This window comes from Anopheles marshallii, chromosome 3 (genome assembly GCF_943734725.1).
Source record: "Anopheles marshallii chromosome 3, idAnoMarsDA_429_01, whole genome shotgun sequence".
NCBI classification, from domain to species: Eukaryota; Metazoa; Arthropoda; class Insecta; order Diptera; family Culicidae; genus Anopheles; species Anopheles marshallii.
In genome coordinates, this window is record NC_071327.1 from 48,232,096 (window position 1) to 48,255,862 (window position 23,767).

Sequence of the window (23,767 nt, forward strand, 5' to 3'; positions counted from 1 at the left end):
TGATATAACAACTGTATAAATACACTCTCTCCTGCCGCACGATAACGCCGTCAATATGATAAAACCATCGGACGAATTGAACTTATCGCGGTTTAGAAAAATTGAAAACCATATCCTCCCTTGCGATACTGCTGATTCTGTGACTGTTGCATTGCCATCGTCTTTTCCTGCTATAGTAGATTGTTTATCTGACCCATCTAATGGTGTAGGAATACAAACGAGATTGGACAAATGATTAACGAGTTCAGTGCACTTGCTACCGCTGTCTTCTTACCAATGATCTCCGATGGGCCTCTTTCTCTATGACAACCTGCGTTTGTTGCGGTGAAAACTTCAGGACAGCCGCTATCACCTTCACGAGGGTGCTGTTGTTTCCAGTAACGCTTCCACTGAGATACTGCAATCGTAAGATTCGTAAGAAATAGAACGATTAACTGATTGAAATTTGAAGAAATTGTTTGCCGAATTGGAGCTAAAAGATTCAATAAACGTTCGTATGCCACTTATACAAGAATATGGTCTAGAAAAACGCTCTGTACGCTGTTTGAGGATCTCACCTAATAGCGTTTAACAACTAAAGGATATCGCGAACGAAAGGTGGTATAACCAGTGGTATATACAAACATTCTATTGTCATAGACTTTGAAGAAAATGTTTAAATCACGTTCCAGATCTTCAGCGATCATTGATCAATTAAAGATCAAATTGTACGAAAGCACAATGAGTTCCTTTGAAAGGTCTAAAGAAAAGAGAGTCTAGGAAAAAGAGTCTAAAGATGAATTTTGACTGATGACTCTCTGAAAGATTTGAAAGAGAGTCTAAAGATCTTCGCCGAGAAGCTGGAATCCTTTTTAATGTGGAACTTTGGCGGATTTATTTTGCACTTAAATACCCCTTTAATGTATACACACCTGGAATAGAATGTTTCTTAAGTACTCGAACTCGGTATTAGCGGCAATTCCTTCATTGTGATGCATGGAAACCTTCAATAAAAAGGAAGAAACACATATTTTAGCGTTTTTGCCCTACTGGGTTATAAACTCATCGCCAGTATATTTCGATTCGCTTACCAATGTTTCATCCAGCTGCCGGGAAAGTTTATCGTTCGCAAGTTTCAACCGCTCGTTCGACTGTTCAAGAATTAGATAATTTTCACACTTCTGTTCCAGGAACAGATTCCTATTCGAGACGTCCTGTACCTCGTGCATTATCTTTTTTAACTTATTTTCGAGTTCTTCCTTTTTATTCCGTAACTCATCGTGCGACTGTTGAAGCTCAGCAGACACTGCTGCGCTGGCGTTATCTGTAACCTCCTCAGCGTTCGTTCCTGCAGAGGGCATTGATGCGTCCCGTTTTAATTGTTCAATTTCTGCCTCGAACCGCCGAATATTTTGCTCCGTTTCGGTGGTAAATTCTGCCAAACGGGTACGCAACTGTTCGTTGTCCGCCTCAAGAAGCTGTTTTTCGGCTTGTAGCATCTGTTGAGCCTGCTCGTGTTCTTTCACCTGTCCAAGCTTTTCTACGATCGCTGCGTTCAGTTCGTTCTTCAGCTCGTCAAGATCCCGGGCAAAATTTTCGTTCTCCAATCGCAGCTCTTTTTCTACGTCCCCTTTCTGACGCAACTCTTCTAGCTGCTGTTCTAACGTGTCCTTTTTCTTGTGCGCCTCCTGCAATTGTTGCTCTAAAGCGTTTTGTTCTTCCTTTAGAGTTTTTCGCTCGTCTGCAAAGCCTTTGTCGCACTCTCCTCGTACGCGATCAGTTAAAACATCTAGCTCCGATCGGTGTCGTTGTTCTACCTCTTCAAGCCGCTGTTGCTGGTCCGTCTCTTGTTTCTTTTCCTTCGCTACAAACTCATTGATGAGCTTCGTGATTTCCTGATCTCGTTCTTCCAGCATCGTTTCCGTCTGGGATTGTTTCGTGCGTATCGCAGCCAGTTCGCTTTCTTTCGTAGTCAAACGTCCCTTAGCTTCCTGCAGCTCTCCTTGCAGTTGTTTGTTGAAAGTGTTTAGATATTCATTCTCGATCTTAACCTCTTCGTAGCTAGCAAGTCGCTTCTCGAGATCGGTCGCGTTCCGTCCGAGCGACTGTTTTTCCTTGGCCAGTTCCTCCATCTGTCGCTGCAGTGCATCGTTCTGGTCCATCAGTCTTCGTTTGTCACTCTCCAGCAGAGCCTTCAGCTCGTTGTGCTTCCCCTTGAGGTAGTCGTTCTCGCTGCGCACCTTTGTCAGTTCGTCCTCGAGACATTTGTTCGTATCAAGCACGCACAGTTTCTCCTTTTCCCGATCTTCCAGTGCGTCCTGCAGCGAACGATGCTGATGGTCCAGCAGCTCCTTTTCGTTGAACAGCCGTGCATGATCACCGGTACACTGACTGAGCTGTTCCTCCAGCCTGCCACTTTTATCCTTTTCCTCCTGAACACGTCCTTCCGCTTCGCGTAATGCCGCAGTTAGCTTTTTCAGCTCCTCGCCCGTCCGGCGACTACTTTCCTCGAGCAAGCAGTTTTTCTCAGCCAGTTGAGAATTTTCACACTCCACCTGCTGGAGCTTTGTCTCGTGGTCTTTCACCTTCGTTTGCAGCTTGCCAAGCGTATCTTTCTCTAGCTTCACCCGTGATTCGCAGTGCTCCCGCTGCAACCGTTCGATTTTCTCTTCTAGCGTCTGTTTTTCCTCCTGCAGTTTGGAATGTGACTCCTTGATGTCCTTTAATTGCTCTTCTAGTCGACCGATCTCCTGCAAAATGTTTTCGACCTGTGCCTTCAACTCTGTCTTCTCTCGAATCTCACGCTCAAGCGTTTTCTCTAGATCACGCTTCTCCCCACGGATGGTTTCAATCTTTGACCGCAAGTTGGTACCCTCCGCCTCATGATCCGTTTTCTCCTTGTGAGCTGTCTCTAGTTTCTCCACCAGTTCATCCCGTTCTTCACCGAGCCTTCGGTTTTCGTCCGATTTCAGCTCAAGAACGTGATTTAAGTCACGCGTCGTTTCTAGCAGCTTCGTGTCCGCCGCAGCCATTGAAGCACGCATTGATTCTTGCAATGAACGGAGTGCTTCCGATTCGGAATTTTCATTGATTATTTTCAGATTGCGAACTTCCTCGGCAAGCGTTTGCTTTTGAGCGGTAAGTTGTTTCAGCTCCTGTCGAACCTGCTTCAAATCCTTCGAAAGCTCATCGTTTGTAGCTCGCAAACCATTCTTCTCCTCGGTCTGCTTCTTCTGCTTAGCACTCATCTTCTCCAGTTTCTCCTGCAATTGTTCCAGTTGTTCGGATAGTTCGTTATTGCGCTCGACCAACTCCTTCAGACCGGTTTCGTTGCTTTTACGATCGCGATCGTGAAGTTCTTTCGCTGCATCCAACGCTTTCGTCAGTTCGAATAGCTTCTCCTGATCGATGGACTGCGTTTTGCGGAAAGCAGCAAGTTCTTCTTCCGCTGTTTGCAGTTTTTTCGCGCTTTCTTCACGCTCCTTACCGTTCTGCTCTGTTTGTTGCTTCTTCAACCGTTCGATTTCCTTTTCCCGTTCAGCCAAACGTTCTTCGGTGAGTTTTACCTGCCGCTCCAGGGACTCCTGGGAGGATTTAGTTTCGAACAGTTCAGTTTCCTTTTCGATTAAACGCTTTTGGACCGTAGTAACCTTCACGTTGGATTCTGTCTCACGTTTTTTGGCCTCTTCCAGCTCCTGCTTTAGCGTGTCAATCTCAGCCTTTTTGTCCAACGATTGGGCCGTTTTTTGCAACTCTTGCACTTGCACCAGTAAACCTTCCTTTTCTTTTTCCAACGTCGACAGCTTCGTTTCGAAGTCTGTTCCTTTCTTTTGCAGCTCGCCCTTTTCATAGTCCAGCGTTAGGTTGGTTGCCTTCAACTGTTGTTTATCTTTCTCCAGCTCCATAATCGTACGCTCGAAATCAATAAACTTTGACTCAAGTTTATTTTTCTGCTCGTTGCACGTACTGAGCGTACTTTCGAGCTCCTTTACCTTGCCGGCAACCTTGCGCACGTCGGACAGCTCCTTTCCAAGGCCGTCTTTCTCGAGCAGCGTCTGCTTCATGTTCTTCTCCAAGCTTGCTAGCTGCTCTTTCAGTTTCCGCACTTCAGCCTCCTTCGCTTCCAGCTCGGAATGAATTGCCATCTTATTTTCCGCTATTGTGATCGTGTGTTCTTCCTCCCGTTTCTTTAGCTCACTTACTTCCAGGCTCAGTACGGCTTTCTGACGCAGCTCGTCGTTGAGTTTCGATTCAAGAGCCTTTATTCGGTCCTCCAGTGGGCCAGTATCGCGCACTGGTACATGTCCATTGTTCCCATTGGTTCCGTCTTCACCCGAGAGCGAGATGAGATCCTTTTCCCCGCCGCTAATATTCCCATTCTCACCGACCAGTTCCAGCTTCGAACGGAGTGTCTTCACCACACACTGAAGTTCATCAATTTCCATCCTTAGCGCAGAATCGAGATGCGCCTTGGCCTGCTGCTCTAGTACACATTGCTCCCGTAATTCACTCATACGGCGCAGTGCTTTATCTTGTGTTTCGACCAGCACCGCTCGAGCCTTGGTGTTATCTTTTTCAAGCTCACGGTAGCGACGGGCCAGCTCGGTGTATCTTTCCCGATACTTTTGATACCGATCTAGTGCTTTTTTGTAAGCCTGGAAAAGCTTGTCCTTGCTCACCAGGTCTAGCTGGTTGGCGTTAGCGCTTCCGGACACCGATTCTGTCTCACTCGCCGATATGTCCACATCCGTTTCGAGATGATAGATTGCGGGTGAGTCGTATACTGGAAGACGGAACGATACATCGCTTGCCATCGACGAGTTCGACAGACGGCGTGTACGCTGCTGTTGAGATGTAGAACCAGCGGAACTGTTACCGGTTGCTGAACCTGGGCTTGTGGCCGTTGTTGACGAGGACACACCATTATTAAGGCTTGTGTTCGATGGTACAGAGCTGCTGCCCGATGTGTTGGCCAAGGTGCTATTTGGCTGTACAGGAGTGCTCGAGTTTCCCTTTTGGGGAGAATTTTGAGGCGTATCTGAAATGAAGAAATTAAATGCCAGATTAATTAAATTCAACGCTCAAAATGTTGCTTGAGGTTTAGCCCGTACCATCCTCTGTGATGCTGAAAAAATTCTCGCTGCCCGAAACTTCGGAGGTAGTTGAGGATGCAGAGCTAACAGCAGCCTAAAAAAGCAGTAATAACATAAATAACGAAGAATATAACACCAAGAAAACAACAACTTATTGTTAATTTCACGAAAACAATCGCGTTAATGGTGAATTTAAACAAATATGTGCATTTGTTCCACGTCAAATTCTGCAAAACTGCGAAATATGCTAATCACCATCTTCATCAGAGCGATGACCCTGTTTAGCTAGAAACAAAGTAGGCGAAGTAGATACTCCACACCCTCACGAAGAAAATATGCTAAGAACATTAAGCAGCCTGTCTAATGTAAACAATGTAAACATTTGTCGGGAGACACAGCAGACGATGTAATGCAGTAGCTATCACCTACTCTTTCCAACGTGCATACAAGGGGTGGGCGAAGGTAAACAAAGTCCGCAAAAGGGGTTGGGGTCAAGTGAGAGCCAACTCTCATTACAAATTGTTTCCTGCAGCATAAAATATGACGAGGGTGGCAAGAGCAAAAGCGTTTAAACGCACACAAACACCACTGTCGGACGTGCGAAATGGAATCATGTGTAGCTGGAAAAGGGGACATTACGAATGGGGCATAGTTTCTCCGCAAGCACTGAGGGCCAATGATCATTCGTATGGAATGGAATCCGATTATGAAAATAACTGGATTGCGAAACCAGTATGCCCTAAAGGCGCTTGTATCATACCTGCAATCCTTTCGATATTTGTTCGAACCGTTGCGGCGACTGTTTGACTTCTTCGGCAATTTTATCCTTCAGTTTTCTGAACATTTTGTTGCCGACGTATTAGATAGTCTGTCAGGATGCAAGTCAGTACCAACGGGATTGGCCAACCAATCCCCTCTCCAATGAAAGTGCCCAACAGCAAGATGCAATCGTACTGCCGTGAGTGTGATTCGTTCGTCGCCCTCCGGAGATGCACTCTGTTCGGACAACACTCTGATTACATTTCACTACACCACCATACTCGTCATCAGCGTAGAAAACACTCGGGCAGAGGTTACGAAAATGTTATGCCGTATCCGTGCCAGGCAAATGGCCCTTATTTTGGTTACGCTTTTCTTTAGATACGGCACTAATTCTGATGGAAGATTAAAAAACTACGTGTAAGAAAAATTTTCACTTTCCTCTTCGCTCCCTGCTTCTGACGTTTGGTTTGACAAACATCTGACTGACAGTGGCCAAGGGTGTTTGCTATTTGGGCGAAATTGTGATTGATTTTGTTATGTAAAAAAACACTTTTGGAGACAAAAGAACCTCAACAATTTGTGCAAAATATCTGCAATTTTGTGAAGGACCTTACCAAACACTCCCCGAATGGAAGTAAAACTGTTTCTTTTAAACTCTACTTACATTATTACAAGATCCTGAGGTATGCACCATTCCTTCGTACATCTACATCTACATCTTGCTCAGTTATATTGAGGTTTAACGATAATTTAGTTCAACCAAGCTTGTGTGATGAAAAATTTAAGCCGAACAAATAAATGTTTGTTTGAAATTCTGCGAAATGTGTAAATGCACCCTAGCATTGAGCACGAAATGACGTGAACCCGGCATACATGCGTTTATTACTCATAGTCGTGCCTTCACGCCCTTTATTCCCGGGAAATTGTGCGTTTTAAGTTTTCAACGAAATGGCCTAACCAAGAAAGCAAACTTCAGAACTGTCATTTCTGGAATGAGAAAGCTCGTGAACTGCGTAGTGTGAAAATTAATCAACAAAATTCTACTGCAAATTCCTTTTAAAAGTGGCAAAAAGTGACGGAAAAGTAAAGCGCTAGTAGCAGGGCAAAGTGTAAGTATAATTTTTTGTCCAACGCTGCACGAATAAAGGTGCTACAGTGGATTGAAAAAGTGGCTTGTTTGCACCGGGTGCGGAGCGCTAGTGTATCATGGCGGCCAATTTCACAACCTCATAGGACGGCATCGTCCGGGAAAACATTTGTGGTACGCATGTTGATATTTTGTGTATTTACTTTGCCGTTTGCTATCCTTTACACACCAGATCCGTCAAAATGGCGATCCCGCCATATATGATACCGCCTAATCAATGGGCTCATATGATGGCTCAGCAGCAAGTGTTCGCTGTACAGCAGGCCCAGGCCCAAGCCCAAGCCCAGGCTCAAGCGCAGCAACAACAGCAGCAGCAGCAACATGCACAGGTTCACATGCATGCCCAGCAGATGGCCGTTGGTCAGATGCAGATGCCTCCTATGGGACACATTCCTCCGGGTCCGCCCAAGCCGGACATAGTACTGACGGAGGAAAAGCTGCAGGAAAAAGGTTCATAGCTACAAATGAATAATAATCTATAGAGCAGTATTTGAAATAAATTTTCCCTTTCTTCCATCCATTGTAATGCAGCACAAAAGTGGCAACAATTACAGTCGAAACGTTTCGCGGAGAAACGCAAGTTTGGTTTTGTGGATGCTCAAAAGGAAGACATGCCGCCAGAGCACATCCGCAAGATCATACGCGATCACGGTGACATGACGAGTCGCAAGTACCGACACGACAAGCGTGTCTATCTCGGAGCACTCAAGTACATGCCACATGCGGTGATGAAGCTACTGGAGAATATGCCCATGCCTTGGGAGCAGATTCGGGACGTACCCGTACTGTATCACATTACCGGTGCAATCACATTCGTGAACGAGATTCCGTGGGTGATAGAACCGCTATACATTGCCCAGTGGGGCACAATGTGGATAATGATGCGTCGTGAAAAGCGCGATCGTCGTCACTTCAAGCGGATGCGTTTCCCACCGTTTGATGATGAAGAACCGCCACTGGATTACGCCGACAACGTACTGGACGTTGAGCCGCTAGAAGCGATCCAGATTGATCTGGACGGCGAGGAAGATGGGAGTGTGTATGATTGGTTTTACGAGCATCGGCCGCTGATTGGCACACCGCATGTGAACGGGTCGACTTACCGCAAGTGGAACCTCACACTGCCACAGATGGCCACACTGTACCGGTTGGGCAATCAGTTGCTGACGGATCTGGTCGATGATAATTTCTTCTATCTGTTCGATCCCAAAAGCTTCTTCACGGCCAAAGCACTCAATATGGCGATTCCTGGAGGACCAAAGTTTGAACCGCTTATCAAGGATCATAACGTTGGGTAAGATTGTCCGCATATAATTGTACCGGTTGTGAGTTTAATTATGCTGTTGTATCACTTTTGCAGTGATGAGGACTGGAATGAGTTCAACGATATCAACAAGATCATTATTCGTCAGCCGATTCGTACGGAGTATCGCATCGCATTCCCTTATCTGTACAACAATATGCCACACTTTGTGCATCTTTCCTGGTGAGTTTGGTTATTTCCTTTTTTTTGATTGCGAAAATATTTGTCCATCTTTGTAAACGATCGTACCGAAGGTTCATACGATACGCAATTCAACATTTGATGGTAGAGCAATAAGTCGTTAGAATTTGTCTTACTACTATTAAGCGTTTTTTTTTTCTACAATATTGTGGTGCCAATGTTGATCGTTCGAATTCAAGTTATATAAGCGATCGCTAATATCCATAAACAAATTTCAAAAATTGTCATGTACCCACGAACTTTGATCACTATTACTCTTGGGTTAATGAAGTACCATTCTTTTTGTTTTGTATCAAGGTACCACGCACCAAACGTGGTGTTTATCAAGACAGAAGATCCTGATCTGCCCGCCTTCTACTTCGATCCCTTGATCAATCCGATCGCACATCGGCATGCGGTGAAATCGATTGAAATCCTACCGGATGATGATGAAGAATTTATCCTACCGGAGGAAGTTCAACCGTTCCTGCAGGACACTCCGCTCTATACCGACAATACGGCCAATGGTATTTCGTTGCTTTGGGCTCCTCGGCCATTCAACATGCGTTCGGGTCGCTGCCGACGGGCAATCGATATACCGTTGGTGAAAACATGGTACAAAGAACACTGCCCTCCGGGACATCCGGTTAAGGTGCGTGTCAGTTATCAGAAGCTACTAAAATACTACGTGCTAAACGCACTGAAGCACCGTAAACCGAAACCCCAAAAGAAGCGCTACCTTTTCCGATCCTTCAAGGCGACAAAGTTCTTTCAAACGACCACACTGGATTGGGTGGAGGCGGGTTTACAAGTGTGCCGGCAAGGGTACAATATGTTGAACTTGCTGATTCATCGCAAGAATCTGAACTACTTGCATTTGGATTACAATTTCAATCTGAAACCAGTCAAAACGCTCACTACAAAGGAACGTAAGAAGTCGCGTTTCGGTAACGCGTTCCATTTGTGTCGAGAAATTTTGCGCTTAACGAAGCTGATTATTGATTCGCACGTGCAGTACCGATTGAACAACGTCGATGCGTTCCAGTTGGCCGATGGACTACAATATATATTCGCCCACGTGGGACAATTGACCGGCATGTATCGGTACAAGTACAAGCTGATGCGACAGATTCGTATGTGCAAGGATCTGAAGCATCTCATCTACTATCGGTTCAACACGGTAAGAAGATTATGCGGGAATTGTTATTTGTATGCAATAATGTGGACTGATTGTTGCTCTGTGTTTTTTCCCTCTCGTTACAGGGTCCAGTAGGAAAGGGTCCTGGATGTGGTTTCTGGGCACCGGGTTGGCGTGTGTGGTTATTCTTCATGCGTGGCATTACTCCATTGTTGGAGCGTTGGTTGGGCAATCTGTTGTCACGTCAGTTCGAAGGTCGTCACTCGAAGGGCGTTGCCAAGACGGTTACGAAGCAGCGCGTTGAGTCACACTTCGATTTGGAGCTGCGTGCCTCAGTAATGCATGACATCGTCGATATGATGCCGGAAGGTATCAAGCAAAACAAGGCCCGTACCATCCTGCAGCATCTGTCCGAAGCTTGGCGCTGCTGGAAAGCCAACATTCCCTGGAAGGTACCCGGTTTGCCGATTCCGATCGAAAACATGATCTTGCGGTATGTAAAAATGAAGGCAGACTGGTGGACCAATACGGCACATTACAATCGTGAACGTATCCGACGCGGGGCAACCGTCGATAAGACGGTGTGCAAAAAGAATTTGGGTCGGTTGACGCGACTGTACCTGAAGGCGGAACAAGAGCGCCAGCATAACTATCTGAAGGATGGACCTTACATTTCTCCCGAGGAGGCAGTAGCAATCTACACGACCACAGTTCACTGGCTGGAATCACGTCGCTTTGCGCCTATTCCGTTCCCTCCGCTTTCGTACAAACACGATACCAAGCTGTTAATTTTGGCCCTGGAACGATTGAAGGAAGCGTATAGCGTAAAGTCACGCTTAAACCAAAGCCAACGCGAAGAGCTTGGTTTAATCGAACAGGCGTATGACAATCCGCACGAAGCATTGTCCAGAATTAAGCGTCATCTGTTGACGCAACGTGCATTTAAAGAGGTAGCATCGATTTATTACGCACTGATCGTGTCGAACTGAGTAGTAATACCATTTTCTCATTCTAATTTACAGACTGGAATCGAATTCATGGACTTGTACAGCCATTTGATTCCGGTGTATGATGTAGAACCGCTGGAAAAGATTACTGATGCGTATCTGGATCAGTATCTTTGGTACGAAGCAGATAAGCGGCGTCTATTTCCACCATGGATTAAACCGAGCGATACGGAGCCACCGCCACTGCTCGTTTATAAATGGTGTCAAGGTATGAGAAGCACATTGGAGTTTTTTTTATGCCTTACAAACCCAACTATTAAGGACTCTGCCGGTGTGTGCTTTGTGACAATGAGATTTTACAGTTGAAGTTCATCCCCTTGTTGCAAACCTCACGCTGGCGGTGTTTCCGATTGACATCGTACGTTTATATACACTTGAAATCCAAATGCTTCTGCTATCATCAATTATTTATATGTTATATAAAACGATGAGCTGTCAATCTGTTTTTATCTTTCTCGCCCGTCAGGAATTAACAACCTGCAGGATGTATGGGACGTTTCGGAGGGTGAATGCAACGTACTGCTTGAATCGCGCTTCGAAAAGCTGTACGAAAAGATCGATTTGACGCTGCTGAATCGACTTCTGCGTCTGATCGTCGATCACAACATTGCTGATTATATGACCGCCAAGAACAACGTGGTGATCAACTACAAGGACATGAACCACACGAACAGTTACGGTATCATACGCGGTCTCCAGTTTGCCTCGTTTGTAGCGCAATATTATGGCCTGGTGCTGGATCTGCTCGTGCTTGGACTGCAGCGTGCTAGCGAGATGGCCGGTCCACCACAAATGCCGAACGATTTCCTTACGTTCCAAGACGTTGCCACGGAAGCGTGCCATCCGATTCGTCTGTACTGTCGGTACGTCGATCGTATCCACATCTTTTTCCGCTTCTCGGCGGAAGAGGCACGTGATCTTATCCAGCGCTACCTCACCGAGCATCCGGACCCGAACAATGAGAATATTGTGGGATATAACAACAAAAAATGTTGGCCACGCGATGCACGCATGCGTCTGATGAAACATGACGTTAACTTGGGCCGAGCTGTATTCTGGGACATTAAGAATCGTTTGCCGCGTTCGGTCACAACCGTCCAGTGGGACAATACCTTCGTGTCGGTCTACTCAAAGGATAATCCCAATTTGCTGTTCAACATGTCCGGGTTTGAGTGTCGCATTTTGCCAAAGTGTCGTACACAGAACGACGAATTTACGCATCGTGACGGTGTGTGGAACTTGCAGAATGAAGTCACCAAGGAGCGGACAGCGCAGTGCTTCTTGCGGGTAGACGATGAGTCGCTCAGTCGTTTCCACAATCGCGTTCGACAGATTTTGATGGCATCGGGATCGACAACGTTCACGAAGATTGTCAACAAGTGGAACACGGCACTGATCGGTTTGATGACTTACTTCCGTGAGGCTGTGGTCAACACGCAGGAACTTTTGGATTTACTGGTGAAGTGTGAAAACAAGATCCAGACGCGTATTAAGATTGGGTTGAATTCGAAAATGCCTTCCCGTTTCCCACCCGTCGTGTTCTACACACCGAAGGAGCTGGGCGGTTTGGGTATGCTGAGTATGGGTCACGTGCTTATACCGCAGTCAGATTTACGCTGGTCGAAGCAAACCGACGTGGGTATTACCCATTTCCGCTCGGGTATGTCACATGATGAAGATCAGCTGATTCCGAATCTGTACCGTTACATCCAGCCGTGGGAAAGTGAGTTTATCGACTCGCAGCGTGTCTGGGCCGAGTACGCACTGAAGCGTCAGGAGGCAAATGCCCAAAATCGCCGTCTTACGCTGGAAGATTTGGAAGATAGTTGGGATCGTGGTATCCCGCGTATCAACACGCTGTTCCAAAAGGATCGGCACACGCTTGCGTACGACAAAGGATGGCGCATCCGGACGGAATTCAAGCAGTATCAGGTGCTGAAGCAGAATCCATTCTGGTGGACACATCAGCGCCACGATGGTAAGCTGTGGAATCTGAACAACTACCGTACGGATATGATTCAAGCGCTTGGAGGCGTTGAGGGCATCCTGGAGCATACGCTCTTCAAGGGTACTTATTTCCCGACCTGGGAAGGTTTGTTCTGGGAGAAAGCTTCCGGATTCGAGGAGTCCATGAAGTACAAGAAGCTTACGAACGCTCAGCGCTCCGGTTTGAACCAGATCCCGAACCGTCGTTTCACGCTCTGGTGGTCACCGACGATCAACCGTGCAAACGTGTACGTCGGTTTCCAGGTGCAGCTAGATTTGACCGGTATTTTCATGCACGGCAAAATCCCAACGCTGAAGATTTCTCTGATTCAGATCTTCCGTGCTCACTTGTGGCAGAAGATTCACGAATCGATCGTCATGGATCTGTGTCAGGTGTTCGATCAGGAGCTGGATGCACTCGAGATCGAAACGGTACAGAAGGAAACGATTCATCCGCGTAAGTCATACAAGATGAACTCGTCCTGCGCTGACATTCTTCTCTTCCCGGCGTACAAATGGAACGTGTCGAGGCCCTCGCTGTTAGCGGACACGAAGGACACGATGGATAACACAACGACACAAAAGTTTTGGATTGACGTGCAGCTGCGCTGGGGAGATTATGATTCGCACGATATCGAGCGATATGCACGCGCCAAGTTCCTCGATTATACGACCGATAACATGTCGATCTATCCGTCACCAACCGGTGTGCTGATTGCCATCGATTTAGCCTACAATTTGCACAGTGCGTATGGTAACTGGTTCCCGGGATGCAAGCCACTGATTCAGCAAGCAATGGCAAAAATAATGAAAGCCAATCCGGCTCTGTATGTGCTTCGCGAGCGTATCCGAAAGGCACTGCAACTGTACAGTTCCGAACCGACGGAACCTTATCTGAGTTCGCAAAACTATGGTGAGCTGTTCTCCAACCAGATCATTTGGTTCGTGGACGATACGAACGTGTACCGTGTGACGATTCACAAGACGTTTGAAGGCAACTTGACCACGAAACCAATCAATGGTGCAATTTTCATCTTCAACCCACGTACCGGACAGCTGTTCCTGAAGATTATTCACACATCGGTATGGGCCGGTCAGAAGCGTCTTGGTCAGTTGGCCAAGTGGAAAACGGCTGAAGAAGTAGCGGCCTTGATTCGCTCTCTGCCCGTGGAAGAACAGCCGAAACAGATTATTGTAACTCGCAAAGGCATGTTGGATCCGCTCGAGGTGCATTTGCTCGATTTCCCGAACATCGTGATCAAGGGCTCAGAACTGCAGCTACCGTTCCAGGCATGTCTGAAGGTGGAGAAGTTTGGTGATTTGATTCTGAAGGCTACTGAGCCGCAGATGGTACTGTTCAATCTGTATGACGATTGGCTGAAGACGATCTCATCGTACACAGCGTTCTCGCGATTGATTCTTATTCTACGCGCGCTGCACGTCAATACGGAACGTACGAAGGTAATCTTGAAGCCGGACAAAACGACCGTTACAGAGGCTCACCACATCTGGCCTACACTGACGGACGAGGAATGGATAAAGGTGGAGGTGCAGTTGAAGGATTTGATTCTGGCCGATTACGGTAAAAAGAACAACGTCAATGTGGCATCACTGACGCAGTCGGAAATCCGTGACATCATTCTCGGTATGGAAATATCAGCTCCATCCGCTCAACGTCAACAGATTGCGGAAATTGAAAAGCAAACGAAGGAACAATCCCAGCTAACGGCAACAACGACACGCACCACGAACAAGCACGGCGACGAGATCATTACCTCAACCACGAGCAACTACGAGACGACGACGTTCAGCTCAAAGACCGAGTGGCGAGTACGTGCGATCTCGGCAACTAACCTTCATCTGCGTACCAATCACATCTACGTCAGTTCGGACGACATCAAGGAGACGGGCTACACGTACATTTTGCCCAAGAATGTGCTGAAAAAGTTCGTTACCATTTCGGATCTGCGAGCTCAAATCGCAGGCTATCTGTACGGTGTTAGTCCACCGGACAATCCACAGGTGAAAGAGATCCGTTGCATTGTGATGCCACCGCAATGGGGCACACATCAACAGATCAACCTACCCAGCACGCTCCCTGCTCACCAGTATCTAAAGGATATGGAACCACTAGGCTGGATTCACACACAGCCGAACGAATTGCCACAGTTATCGCCCCAGGACATTACGACACACGCTCGCATCATGTCCGAAAACCCGAACTGGGACGGTGAAAAGACGATCATCATCACGTGCTCGTTCACACCTGGCTCATGTTCACTTACCGCATACAAATTGACCCCGTCCGGTTACGAGTGGGGCCACAAGAACACCGACAAGGGCAACAATCCGAAGGGCTATCTGCCCTCGCATTACGAGCGTGTGCAGATGCTGCTGTCGAACAAGTTCCTTGGGTTCTTTATGGTACCGGCGCAGGGCAGCTGGAATTACAACTTCATGGGTGTGCGGCACGATCCGAACATGAAGTACGAGCTGCAACTGGCCAACCCGAAGGAGTTTTATCATGAAATTCATCGACCGTCTCACTTTTTGCTATTTTCGAGCTTGGAGGAAGGTGGCGATGGCAACGGTGCCGACCGTGAGGACATGTTTGGTTAAGCGCCGGGGACTTTTTTTAGAATAGCTTTTCACATCTTATGTAGCGGTCAACAGTATGTAATCGCATGAACGGATATCGTTCGTTAAAAATGTGACATTGATACGATAAGGTGAATAATAATAATGTACGTCAATATACGATGTGTTTTTACTCTCTTTAAGGATATAGAAAATTCAGTTTAAATGTGAACCTTGGTTATCTCAATTTTGATTTGGTTTCCACTTGAAACACAAATTTCGGGTTGTTTTATAATTTGGCCTGTGTTGAGATACGCAGCTCCTACATTTATCATAATTAAAGGTAGTTGACAAATAATAAAAACCGATATTAATTCCAACTCCTCTCGTCAATTCTCTATTTAATGCGTCATGGTTTAAAACGCCTGAGTGTATGCAAAATGAAATTCAAATCGCAACAATATTGATCAATAATTTGTAGTAAATGGTGGCCCTCTTCGTGGCCCTCTTGGGAAGGAATTGGTAAGAATTACCCATATCTTCTTGTAACAAAAGCATGTCTCCTTATATAGTGACTTACGCTCATGAAACGCTTGTTCATTGCTTGAATTTTAATTACGGTCATTGGATGTGATGCTTACAAATCGTCGGTCTACTACAAGTCCCATATTGTCTAGTGGTTAGGATATCCGGCTCTCACCCGGAAGGCCCGGGTTCGATTCCCGGTATGGGAAAAAGAATTTCCTTTTTTAATTTTTTTTGTGTAAAACTTTTTCACAAATGTGCTTATTAATGATTAACGTATTTCTTAACCCTACAGAACAGCATCGTACTTCCGCCTAAGCATAATCTATTTGAGCCCTTTAAAAACTGCAAAGAAAAAATAAGTGAAAAGAAACACCAGCATGATTTTAAAGGTAGAAACAATGAAAGGTACGTTGAACTTTATTGCAATAAAAATAGCATTTAAGCTGAATGAACTATTCATCCCATTACGAACCTTTATCTCTGGTACCAATACTACAATCTTGATATCGAATTAATGATTGAATCAAATACATATCTCGTGCCTCCCTCATAATTTTGTATCTCTCCCTAAGGCACACCAACATTACTATCGTTTGCCATTTCGAAGGGATACACTCTGATCGAATACACGAGGGGTTGTTGGGAAAAGGCGTTCTAATTCTAACACACGTGCTCGGAATAGTGAAATCGTTCAAGGCTGCGTTCTAGTACGAGAATACGCAAGGAGTCTGGATGCCCGTTCACTGCGCATGTGCCACGCACGGTAAACATCCTCCATACCGGCAACCATAACAACGACAATCCGGTCCGAAGGCCGCCTTAGCTTCCCCGGTATTCGTGCTGTGTGTATCCTTGCGGAAGGAGGTAACCTGCTGTGGATGAGTCACCATGGTAACACACGCTAAATAAGTCAATTGTTGAAGGGAGATCTAGTAGTACGGAGTCGTTGTTTGGTGTTCGAGTTGTGCAAAAGTACCAGAAAGGAGCCGAAAGTGGCAGACACTTCAAAGAGCAACTTATTTCGTTTATTTGTTTAATTTGGTGTTGTATTGTGGGAAGAATTCCTGAGGTTAGTTGGGCCGATAGTGTGCAAGATCTTAAACAACGCTGAGGTGAAGTGTGAATCCTCATTAGTCCAATACATCAAGTGCCAGGGTTTTATTGGATTTCTAATGCGATTTTTAGCTATTCTTCAAAATTCTTCATTCTATAGACTTTTCAGCCGTAAGTAGAGGCAGCAAACTTTGCCTGAAGGACATCATCCAGGATGGAGGATCAACCGAAAGCAGAAGGTGAGGCGGACAAAAAGATTGTCCATGTGTATCCGCTGGTAAAGGTACGTACGTGTTTTATTTTCTACTTCCGGTTTGAAGGTAACTTCTCGAAACATTTCTTTAATATTTATGTTTGTTGAATTCATGTTTAATATTGCCCGTTTCAATCTTGCACCCATGCACCAATACTACCGCACCATCTCACACACCATCAACACGGGGCCAGTTTTCCGATATGAATGACGATGTCCGAGCCGAGGCGATAGAATTGAGCATTACAGCGTGTGAGAAATACGCACAAAACTACGAGGTAATGACAAAGCACCAATTGCTCAGCACCTGGCATCTTTGGCATCCTTTAAACGAACCTAACTCCACTACCCACCAAACCAACGTTCTTCCATCCTTTGTCCCAAAATGAGAAAACCCAAATTCCTCATTGAACTTTCGATTCCCGCCCTAATTCTCTGCAGGTTGCCGCGAAAACGATCAAAGAGCTGATGGATAAAAAGTTTGGCACCTTCTGGCATGTGGTCGTCGGTGAAGGTTTCGGTTACGAGGTGTCCTACGAAACGAAGAACATACTGTATCTGTTTTTCGGTGGCAATTTGGCGATTGTTCTGTGGAAGTGTTCGTAGGGCAGAAGCGCACACGTCGTGTGGTTCTTTGTTTTCGATAGTAAAGTCAGCAAAACCATCCATGGTCTATTGGAAGATTAGCGAGTCAAATACACCGGCGCTCTTGAGAGCGAGTTGTTAATTGATCTTGATGTTCCCTCATGTCATTCCCGCGGCAAGAACGATTCCTTCTCCCAAGCTCCACCCAAATTCCTTCATTAAAATCATGTACAAATTGCTCAATTCAAAACGAAACTGCACACCCCGTGTGTTTGTATAAAGTGTCCTACCTAAAAAAAAAAAATATCCTTCTTATCTGCACTACGGGAACGGAAGGCCGATCTGTACATAGGGTGCGGTGTATATAAATATGTACAGATGTACCATAATTTGGAAGCGAAATCACAACACACCCACAAATACGCATATACACTGTAAACTACCATTCCTTGATTGGGTTTAAAATCCTAGTCTATTGTAAAAAAAATACACATAGTCGACTCCATACCGTCCCGACCCCACAACCAATGTACAGCAATAAGCAGGAAAGAGGCGTCACGTTTGTAAATGAACAGTGTTCCGGAACGGGTGCATCCCGGAACCCGGGAACTTGGAACGTTGCGATGGTTGTTTTTCCCGGGCAGTGGATGCATCTACCCGCTTACACTACACACCCGTTTCTCACGTTCTGCAATGCTATTCTACTCTAATCTGCGCCTTACAGCGTCATTGTTGTTTGCTGATCAATGAATGTTGAAAGATCACACCGAACGGAAAGTGCGTGTGACCTCCATACGTCTATCTGAACACTGTCTTCGTGCCGTTTTGTTCATCTGTGTAGTTTAGTGTTTTTGCAAGCACATTTGTTTTTTTTTCTGCACACATGTTCGTACCAGAGTTTCATGCCATTAGAAGACACTATGTACAATATGCACCTTACGATCATTAAAATTATGAATCTTGAACAGTCCCTAGATGCAATAGAATGTCGATTCTAGGTTTATGAGACTAGGGTTTATCGATCAAAAGCCTTACCTTCTGGGACAATCGAAGGATCGTCTTGTCAGTCCTGCTGCTTCCGGCATATTTGTTTATTATTTTTGCATTACCAAATATGCTCAAGGTTGGCTGAAGATTTGTTCATATTTTGTGATACAGACTGATCTAGAGGAAAGCCATGCAATATTAACAAGCGCCATATGAATATCAGACAATGAATAAGAGGCAAGAACATGATTGGGTACTTGTATTAATTGCCTGTTCCTGACAAGGAATAGTCCATGTCTATAAGGATTTATATTAACCTTGAACGATATTTAAATAAGAACAAATAAGGTCCACTATATTACAAGAAGTTTTAAACCAAATCATCTAGAAATGTCGAGTACCAGAATAGAATCCGAAGAATACGCTAGCACATTGTGAAAAAACGGGCTAGAGGCCATCCATGGCAAGTTCCGGAAAGCGGGATCACATGTAGAATAGACAATAAGACGACATTTGATGGACCACACTAGCAATGGGCCAGCAGTAACATGTATGTTTAGATATTTCTCTTCATCGACCTTAAGTACACTACACTGATATACGCTGAGTTAGAAATGCAATGCTGTGCAGGTACAACCCTGTTTTAATTGTTCGTTTTTTTATTAACATCTTTATAGATTAGGCATTCGTATAAATTTCAATAGCTGATAAATACTTCTACTGTGTAATATTATTGTTCCTTGTCCGGAGTTTTCGAGTCGTAGAAATACGCTTGTATATAATTGCATCTATGGTAAAAAAAAACAAATACGTTTATCAAACATTTGAGCTTCTTTTCAATAGTTTTTCCATCTTTAGTTATCAATACAACTGGTAAAGGAAAGACTCCGATTTATGTCAATGCACGTTATTGTCATACTGGGCATAAGTGATTGAAAAAGTATTACAATATAGTTTTAAAATCTCATTCAATAACTAACCGATGCCTCCAAACGATCGTTAGCATGAGGCCATGGTTTCTGATAAATGGTTCGTTTTAGAAGTAATGAATCTTTAAAGGAGTTTTTTAAACTATGGGCATATTGGTCAAGTGTTGTGTTACACAAATACAATAACTGTGATTAATATTATGCATCTCTGCTGTACTGCACAAGTATTGCATATGGCATCCAACCGAGGATGATACACAACAATAAGGGTTACGTTTAGGTGTTACGGTAGAGTTTTTTGGCACTTTTGGGAAAGATACTTTGCGCGCAACTGTTGTATAAGTATATGAAATAAAATATTGCAAAGAAAGCATTTCGAAACTACATTCCCCGGAAAAATGTTGTTCGAAATTCTCTTTTTAAAGGGTGAAAACTTTGATTGACTACGAATACTGTTCGGATTGGGTTTAAACGTGAACGAGCTGGGCATAAGGGCAAGGTTAGTTTCACTGGGTTAAGATGGCTAGTAGCTGCCGAGTTTGCTAAAGATGCTTTTTTGAAACAGCGTTACTCTTACGAATTATCAATTTTCAACGAGTTTCGTTTTGTTCGTAAATTTTCAATAGAAAAAAATGGGTCAAAAAATCTAAAAATGGTTTATGAAAAGTTAATGAAAAGAAATTGTCCATCTTAAGTGTCCCGCAAACTAAGACTGCTGCAGGTGAGTGATGAGAATTTTCGTCGACATTGCAAGATCGTATGCGCAACCACGCACCTGCTCCATGCTTTGCTGAATACTTTCGGTCAATGGTTTACCAGTACCGGTTGGGCCACCGTTCGGTACCGTGCCTCCACCCGCTGCACTGTCTGCCGCTAAGCATTGCTGCAGTCGGGCACATTCCGCCTGGATCAGGTTGCCGTGGAAGTTAAGCTGCTGTAGGGCACCACGCAACGATTCGCTGGCAATGAGAGAGGCGGGAAATAGCGCCATCAGGTCTATCACGGCTAGACGGATGCGTTCTGCGCTCGGTACAAATGCTTCCCGCTGCGATAGATCCTTCATGGCGGCGAACAAATCCTTAATGCGTCGGGCCACTACATCCGTGCGGCGTTTGACTTCCTCGAACGAGGGTAATGGGCTGCCCCCATTGCTGGATGTGCTTGTGTCCATGGCCATATTGCCACTAGCTGCCGCAGACGCGGGTGCCATTGAGTAGAGGCTCTGCGTAATCGGTGGTCGACTTTCATCACGGGGCGTTTGTCGCGTTTCGTACATACTGACAGGACGTTTCGCGTATGCAGCGGCCGCTGCAGCTGCCTGTTTTGCCTCCTGTGTGGTGAGATCCCGTTCCGGTGAACCTTCGCTCGCACCGGATCCATTTAGATGGGAATCAATCCGGCTAAAATGCGCAATAAATTTGAATTTAAACTTATACTTCAATATTAGCATAGTGTGCTTCATGCTACTCACAGTTGCACCTCATGGTCCTTCGTGTCAATCGTCGATTTTAGCTGATTATTTTCCGAGGCCAGCTTTTGTATCATGCTGCGCAGCTCGTGTATAGTCAGCTCTTGGTCCTGTATTCGTTGGCGTAACGTTTCCACCTCCACGTTGGAAACGGCCGCCGGGGAGGATTTGTTTACCAGTGCCTGATGGAATCCAAAAAACGGGAAGGTCGGGAAAAATAGCAAGTTTGCATATGTCGATGAAATCTTACGCTTACTTTGAGCTCTGTATTCCTTCAAGCAACGATACGTTTTAATTGCAATAAATTGTAGTTAATAATGTTAACCAGAAAGCAAACTTACGGATAGCACAATAGGCATGATGATAACAAATTGGCAAACATCACAAACATGCATAGAAAGATAGAGACGAATGTACACGAAAAGGAAAAATAACGAACCATCGGACCAGTTAGAGCTAGCGATGGAAGGGAATAAGGTTAGTAATATGCGCAGGACAGACAAAACGTTTTATTGATTCTGTTAGTTTCCTGGTTCATTAGTAACATGCCAATGTTACACTACTACAGTACGGACGGATGATGTGTTGTTCAGAAAATGCATCGAAACCATATTACTTTCAAATCATTGGCTGTCTGAGTTACAGTACATCATAGCACTAGATGAGCAATGGCACAACGAGAATAACACGCGATCTCTTTAGTATGTTAGAACATGAAATGAGCATTAGTAGTGTGTAGTAATGTAAATAGGTTCCAACATTTACTTAGCTAACGATTTATGATAATATTTCACCAACGAAATGTTAGAGAGCACATGTAACGTTTAAGCACCACGAGAAGCGAATTATTTGGGACAGTACTCTACGGCGTTCAATACGGTGCAGGTATTGTACGTCCGCTTCTCTCAAACATCTTAACTATATTTTGCATTTCCCGAAGCACCCTTCCATGTCCTTTCTCCTGCTGATGACTTATTTTGACTTACGATTAAAGTAAATATCACATTGTTAGTAATGTTAGCGTTTTGGATGCAAAATTTTGGCTAAACTAAGCTAATAAGTGGTTGTAACATATTTTTTCCCCGGTCTTGATGGCGACACTCATCAACCCCCGCGAGCGGTTATGCTTAGTGTAACTGGATTCCCCACAAACCATTCCGAAAATGACACCCGCGGTAACCAACATTCATCCGAAGCTGTTGTTATGATTGAGTACGGCTTTTTTCTGGCGCATAAGGAGTTTTACCTGTTGCGCTACGGGCGCCAACGCAGCATAATCATCGTCGGACGCAACCGCATCGTATAGAGGCTCGTCGTCAGAGAGATTTGAATCGCGGATTCCACCACCGGCGCCGCCGGGAACCAGGGCGGCCGCCTTTAGCTGTGCCAACCCAACTGGCAGCGGTCCATCAATGGGACGCAGATTGGCCATATTCTGACGCCGGTGGGCATCGAGCAGTACGTCCATTAGCAATCCGGCGAACTCTTGCTGACTGAAGCGTGCCAACTTTTGACGTCCCTGTGGAGAATGAACATCAACAGTGGAATAAAGCTATTAGACGGGCCTATACATGTATCAACTCTTTCCGGAAGCTGGTACCTGATTTCTTGTGGCACTAAGATGAGGATTGGTAGGAAGAAACGGTACGGCACCGGAGTCCGGATTTAGGGCGCTTGTAGCCCAAATTGCTTCTGTCTCGCGGCGATCCACCTCATCGTACAAATCCATCACCAGCTCTTCAAACATTCGGTTCGGGACAAGCTGTAACTTTCCGCGAGCAATCTTCAGCTGTTCGCTCATTTCCTTTTTTGACTGGCCAGGGATTAGTAGATGTTGTCCAGACTGAGGAGAAATAAATTTCTTCCGCGAGTTGTAATATATAGTTATATTATAAAGTGTACGAAAACTTACCGCATGGTTTGGTTTTTTGCCAATTAGAAAGAATGTCAACCGGTCGGTCACCTCGTACATGACTTCAAGCAAACGTTCCGCGATGACACTATGTTTCGCCTGTCTGGCCAACTCAAGCGGAGTATTTCCTTGCGCATCTAGTGCATTCACATCGGCACCGTACACGAGCAACAATTCGATCTGGGACAGTTGGCCCGACTTTACCGCCACATGCAGCGGCGTAGAACCTTTATCTTCGTGATAGAAATTAGGATCCGCTCCCTGGACAAGTAAGCGCAGGGAAGTTTCCAAGTTTCCGGCCCGCACACTGGCGTGCAGCTGTTTGCTTAGTTCCAGCTCCAAGCTGCTTCCTTCTTCTGCCTGAAATGTAGGCTTCAGCACGTATGCCAGCTGGACGTGCTTTGCGCGGATAAAGTCTGCCTTGGTTGGATGGACTGCATCCTTGGGAGTGGGTTTACGCTTCAGATTCTTCGGTGCTGCCGAATCGAGCAGCAAATGTTCCCATACACTATTGGCACCGTGTGCATTAAGCTGGTTGACAAAGTTCAACACGGACGGTTGCCAACTACCCTGCCGCAGAGATTTCACCTGGGATATGTGTCTTCCTAGGCTGCGGTGGATCGAACAGCAGTCAGCACAGAGCAGTATGCCACGGTTGATCGATGCCCAGGACGGATCTGGATTGGTAGGTGGATGTTTAGTTGAAAATTGTATACAGTTGGAAGTAAAAGTATCACACTTACCCGCACTTCCACAGTCCCCACACACATCCGTCTGTATGCGCGATTTAGCACGTGACATTGTGATTTTATATTAACGCCTTCTTTCCTTCTTACGCGATGCAATTAAATACTGTTTGCTTATCAAATTGTCGTTTCGA

The 23,767-nt window shown here is 45.4% G+C and overlaps 4 protein-coding genes and 1 non-coding gene across 5 annotated transcripts; 3 read left to right on the forward strand and 2 right to left on the reverse strand.

Moving 5' to 3' along the window:
- Positions 1–170: 170 nt before the first annotated feature.
- On the reverse strand, positions 171–5,916 carry LOC128715795 (golgin subfamily A member 4-like). The gene is made up of 6 exons (XM_053810709.1): positions 5,833–5,916; positions 5,091–5,166; positions 1,071–5,017; positions 912–983; positions 275–397; positions 171–197 (listed from the first exon to the last, which is right to left on the reverse strand). Exons 1-6 carry the CDS (start codon positions 5,914–5,916, stop codon positions 171–173), a joined length of 4,329 nt encoding a protein of 1,442 aa, XP_053666684.1.
- Positions 5,917–7,163: 1,247 nt separating this feature from the next.
- LOC128715014 (pre-mRNA-processing-splicing factor 8) lies at positions 7,164–15,214 on the forward strand. The gene is made up of 7 exons (XM_053809894.1): positions 7,164–7,431; positions 7,513–8,275; positions 8,342–8,467; positions 8,783–9,644; positions 9,728–10,552; positions 10,625–10,817; positions 11,076–15,214. The coding sequence occupies exons 1-7, from the start codon at positions 7,164–7,166 to the stop codon at positions 15,212–15,214; spliced, it is 7,176 nt and encodes a 2,391-aa protein (XP_053665869.1).
- Positions 15,215–15,834: 620 nt separating this feature from the next.
- Positions 15,835–15,906, forward strand: Trnae-cuc (transfer RNA glutamic acid (anticodon CUC)). Its single transcript has one exon. It is a non-coding gene; the product is annotated as a tRNA-Glu (tRNA).
- Positions 15,907–16,955: 1,049 nt separating this feature from the next.
- LOC128713893 (dynein axonemal light chain 4) lies at positions 16,956–17,612 on the forward strand. Its single transcript, XM_053808764.1, has 3 exons — positions 16,956–17,036; positions 17,201–17,284; positions 17,448–17,612. The coding sequence occupies exons 1-3, from the start codon at positions 16,968–16,970 to the stop codon at positions 17,610–17,612; spliced, it is 318 nt and encodes a 105-aa protein (XP_053664739.1). The 5' UTR covers positions 16,956–16,967.
- A 2,601-nt stretch (positions 17,613–20,213) lies between these two features.
- LOC128713918 (ARF GTPase-activating protein Git) lies at positions 20,214–23,688 on the reverse strand. Its single transcript, XM_053808790.1, has 6 exons — positions 23,631–23,688; positions 22,888–23,564; positions 22,576–22,818; positions 22,222–22,494; positions 20,979–21,157; positions 20,214–20,907 (listed from the first exon to the last, which is right to left on the reverse strand). The coding sequence occupies exons 1-6, from the start codon at positions 23,686–23,688 to the stop codon at positions 20,214–20,216; spliced, it is 2,124 nt and encodes a 707-aa protein (XP_053664765.1).
- Positions 23,689–23,767: the final 79 nt, after the last annotated feature.

Coding starts and splice junctions, on each gene's coding strand:
- LOC128713918 (XM_053808790.1), bottom strand. CDS start 23,688: ATGTCACGTGCTAAATCGCGCATACAGACGGATGTGTGTGGGGACTGT. Junction 22,819..22,887: donor GCAAAAAACCAAACCATGCG/GTAAGTTTTCGT, acceptor ATTTCTCCTCAG/TCTGGACAACATCTACTAAT. Junction 22,495..22,575: donor TTAGTGCCACAAGAAATCAG/GTACCAGCTTCC, acceptor CATTCTCCACAG/GGACGTCAAAAGTTGGCACG.
- LOC128715014 (XM_053809894.1), top strand. CDS start 7,164: ATGGCGATCCCGCCATATATGATACCGCCTAATCAATGGGCTCATATG. Junction 10,553..10,624: donor CGCAACGTGCATTTAAAGAG/GTAGCATCGATT, acceptor TCTAATTTACAG/ACTGGAATCGAATTCATGGA. Junction 10,818..11,075: donor CGTTTATAAATGGTGTCAAG/GTATGAGAAGCA, acceptor CTCGCCCGTCAG/GAATTAACAACCTGCAGGAT.
- LOC128713893 (XM_053808764.1), top strand. CDS start 16,968: ATGGAGGATCAACCGAAAGCAGAAGGTGAGGCGGACAAAAAGATTGTC. Junction 17,037..17,200: donor ATGTGTATCCGCTGGTAAAG/GTACGTACGTGT, acceptor ACACGGGGCCAG/TTTTCCGATATGAATGACGA. Junction 17,285..17,447: donor AATACGCACAAAACTACGAG/GTAATGACAAAG, acceptor AATTCTCTGCAG/GTTGCCGCGAAAACGATCAA.
- LOC128715795 (XM_053810709.1), bottom strand. CDS start 5,916: ATGTTCAGAAAACTGAAGGATAAAATTGCCGAAGAAGTCAAACAGTCG. Junction 398..911: donor TAAGAAACATTCTATTCCAG/GTGTGTATACAT, acceptor TTACGATTGCAG/TATCTCAGTGGAAGCGTTAC. Junction 198..274: donor AGGCCCATCGGAGATCATTG/GTAAGAAGACAG, acceptor CTACACCATTAG/ATGGGTCAGATAAACAATCT.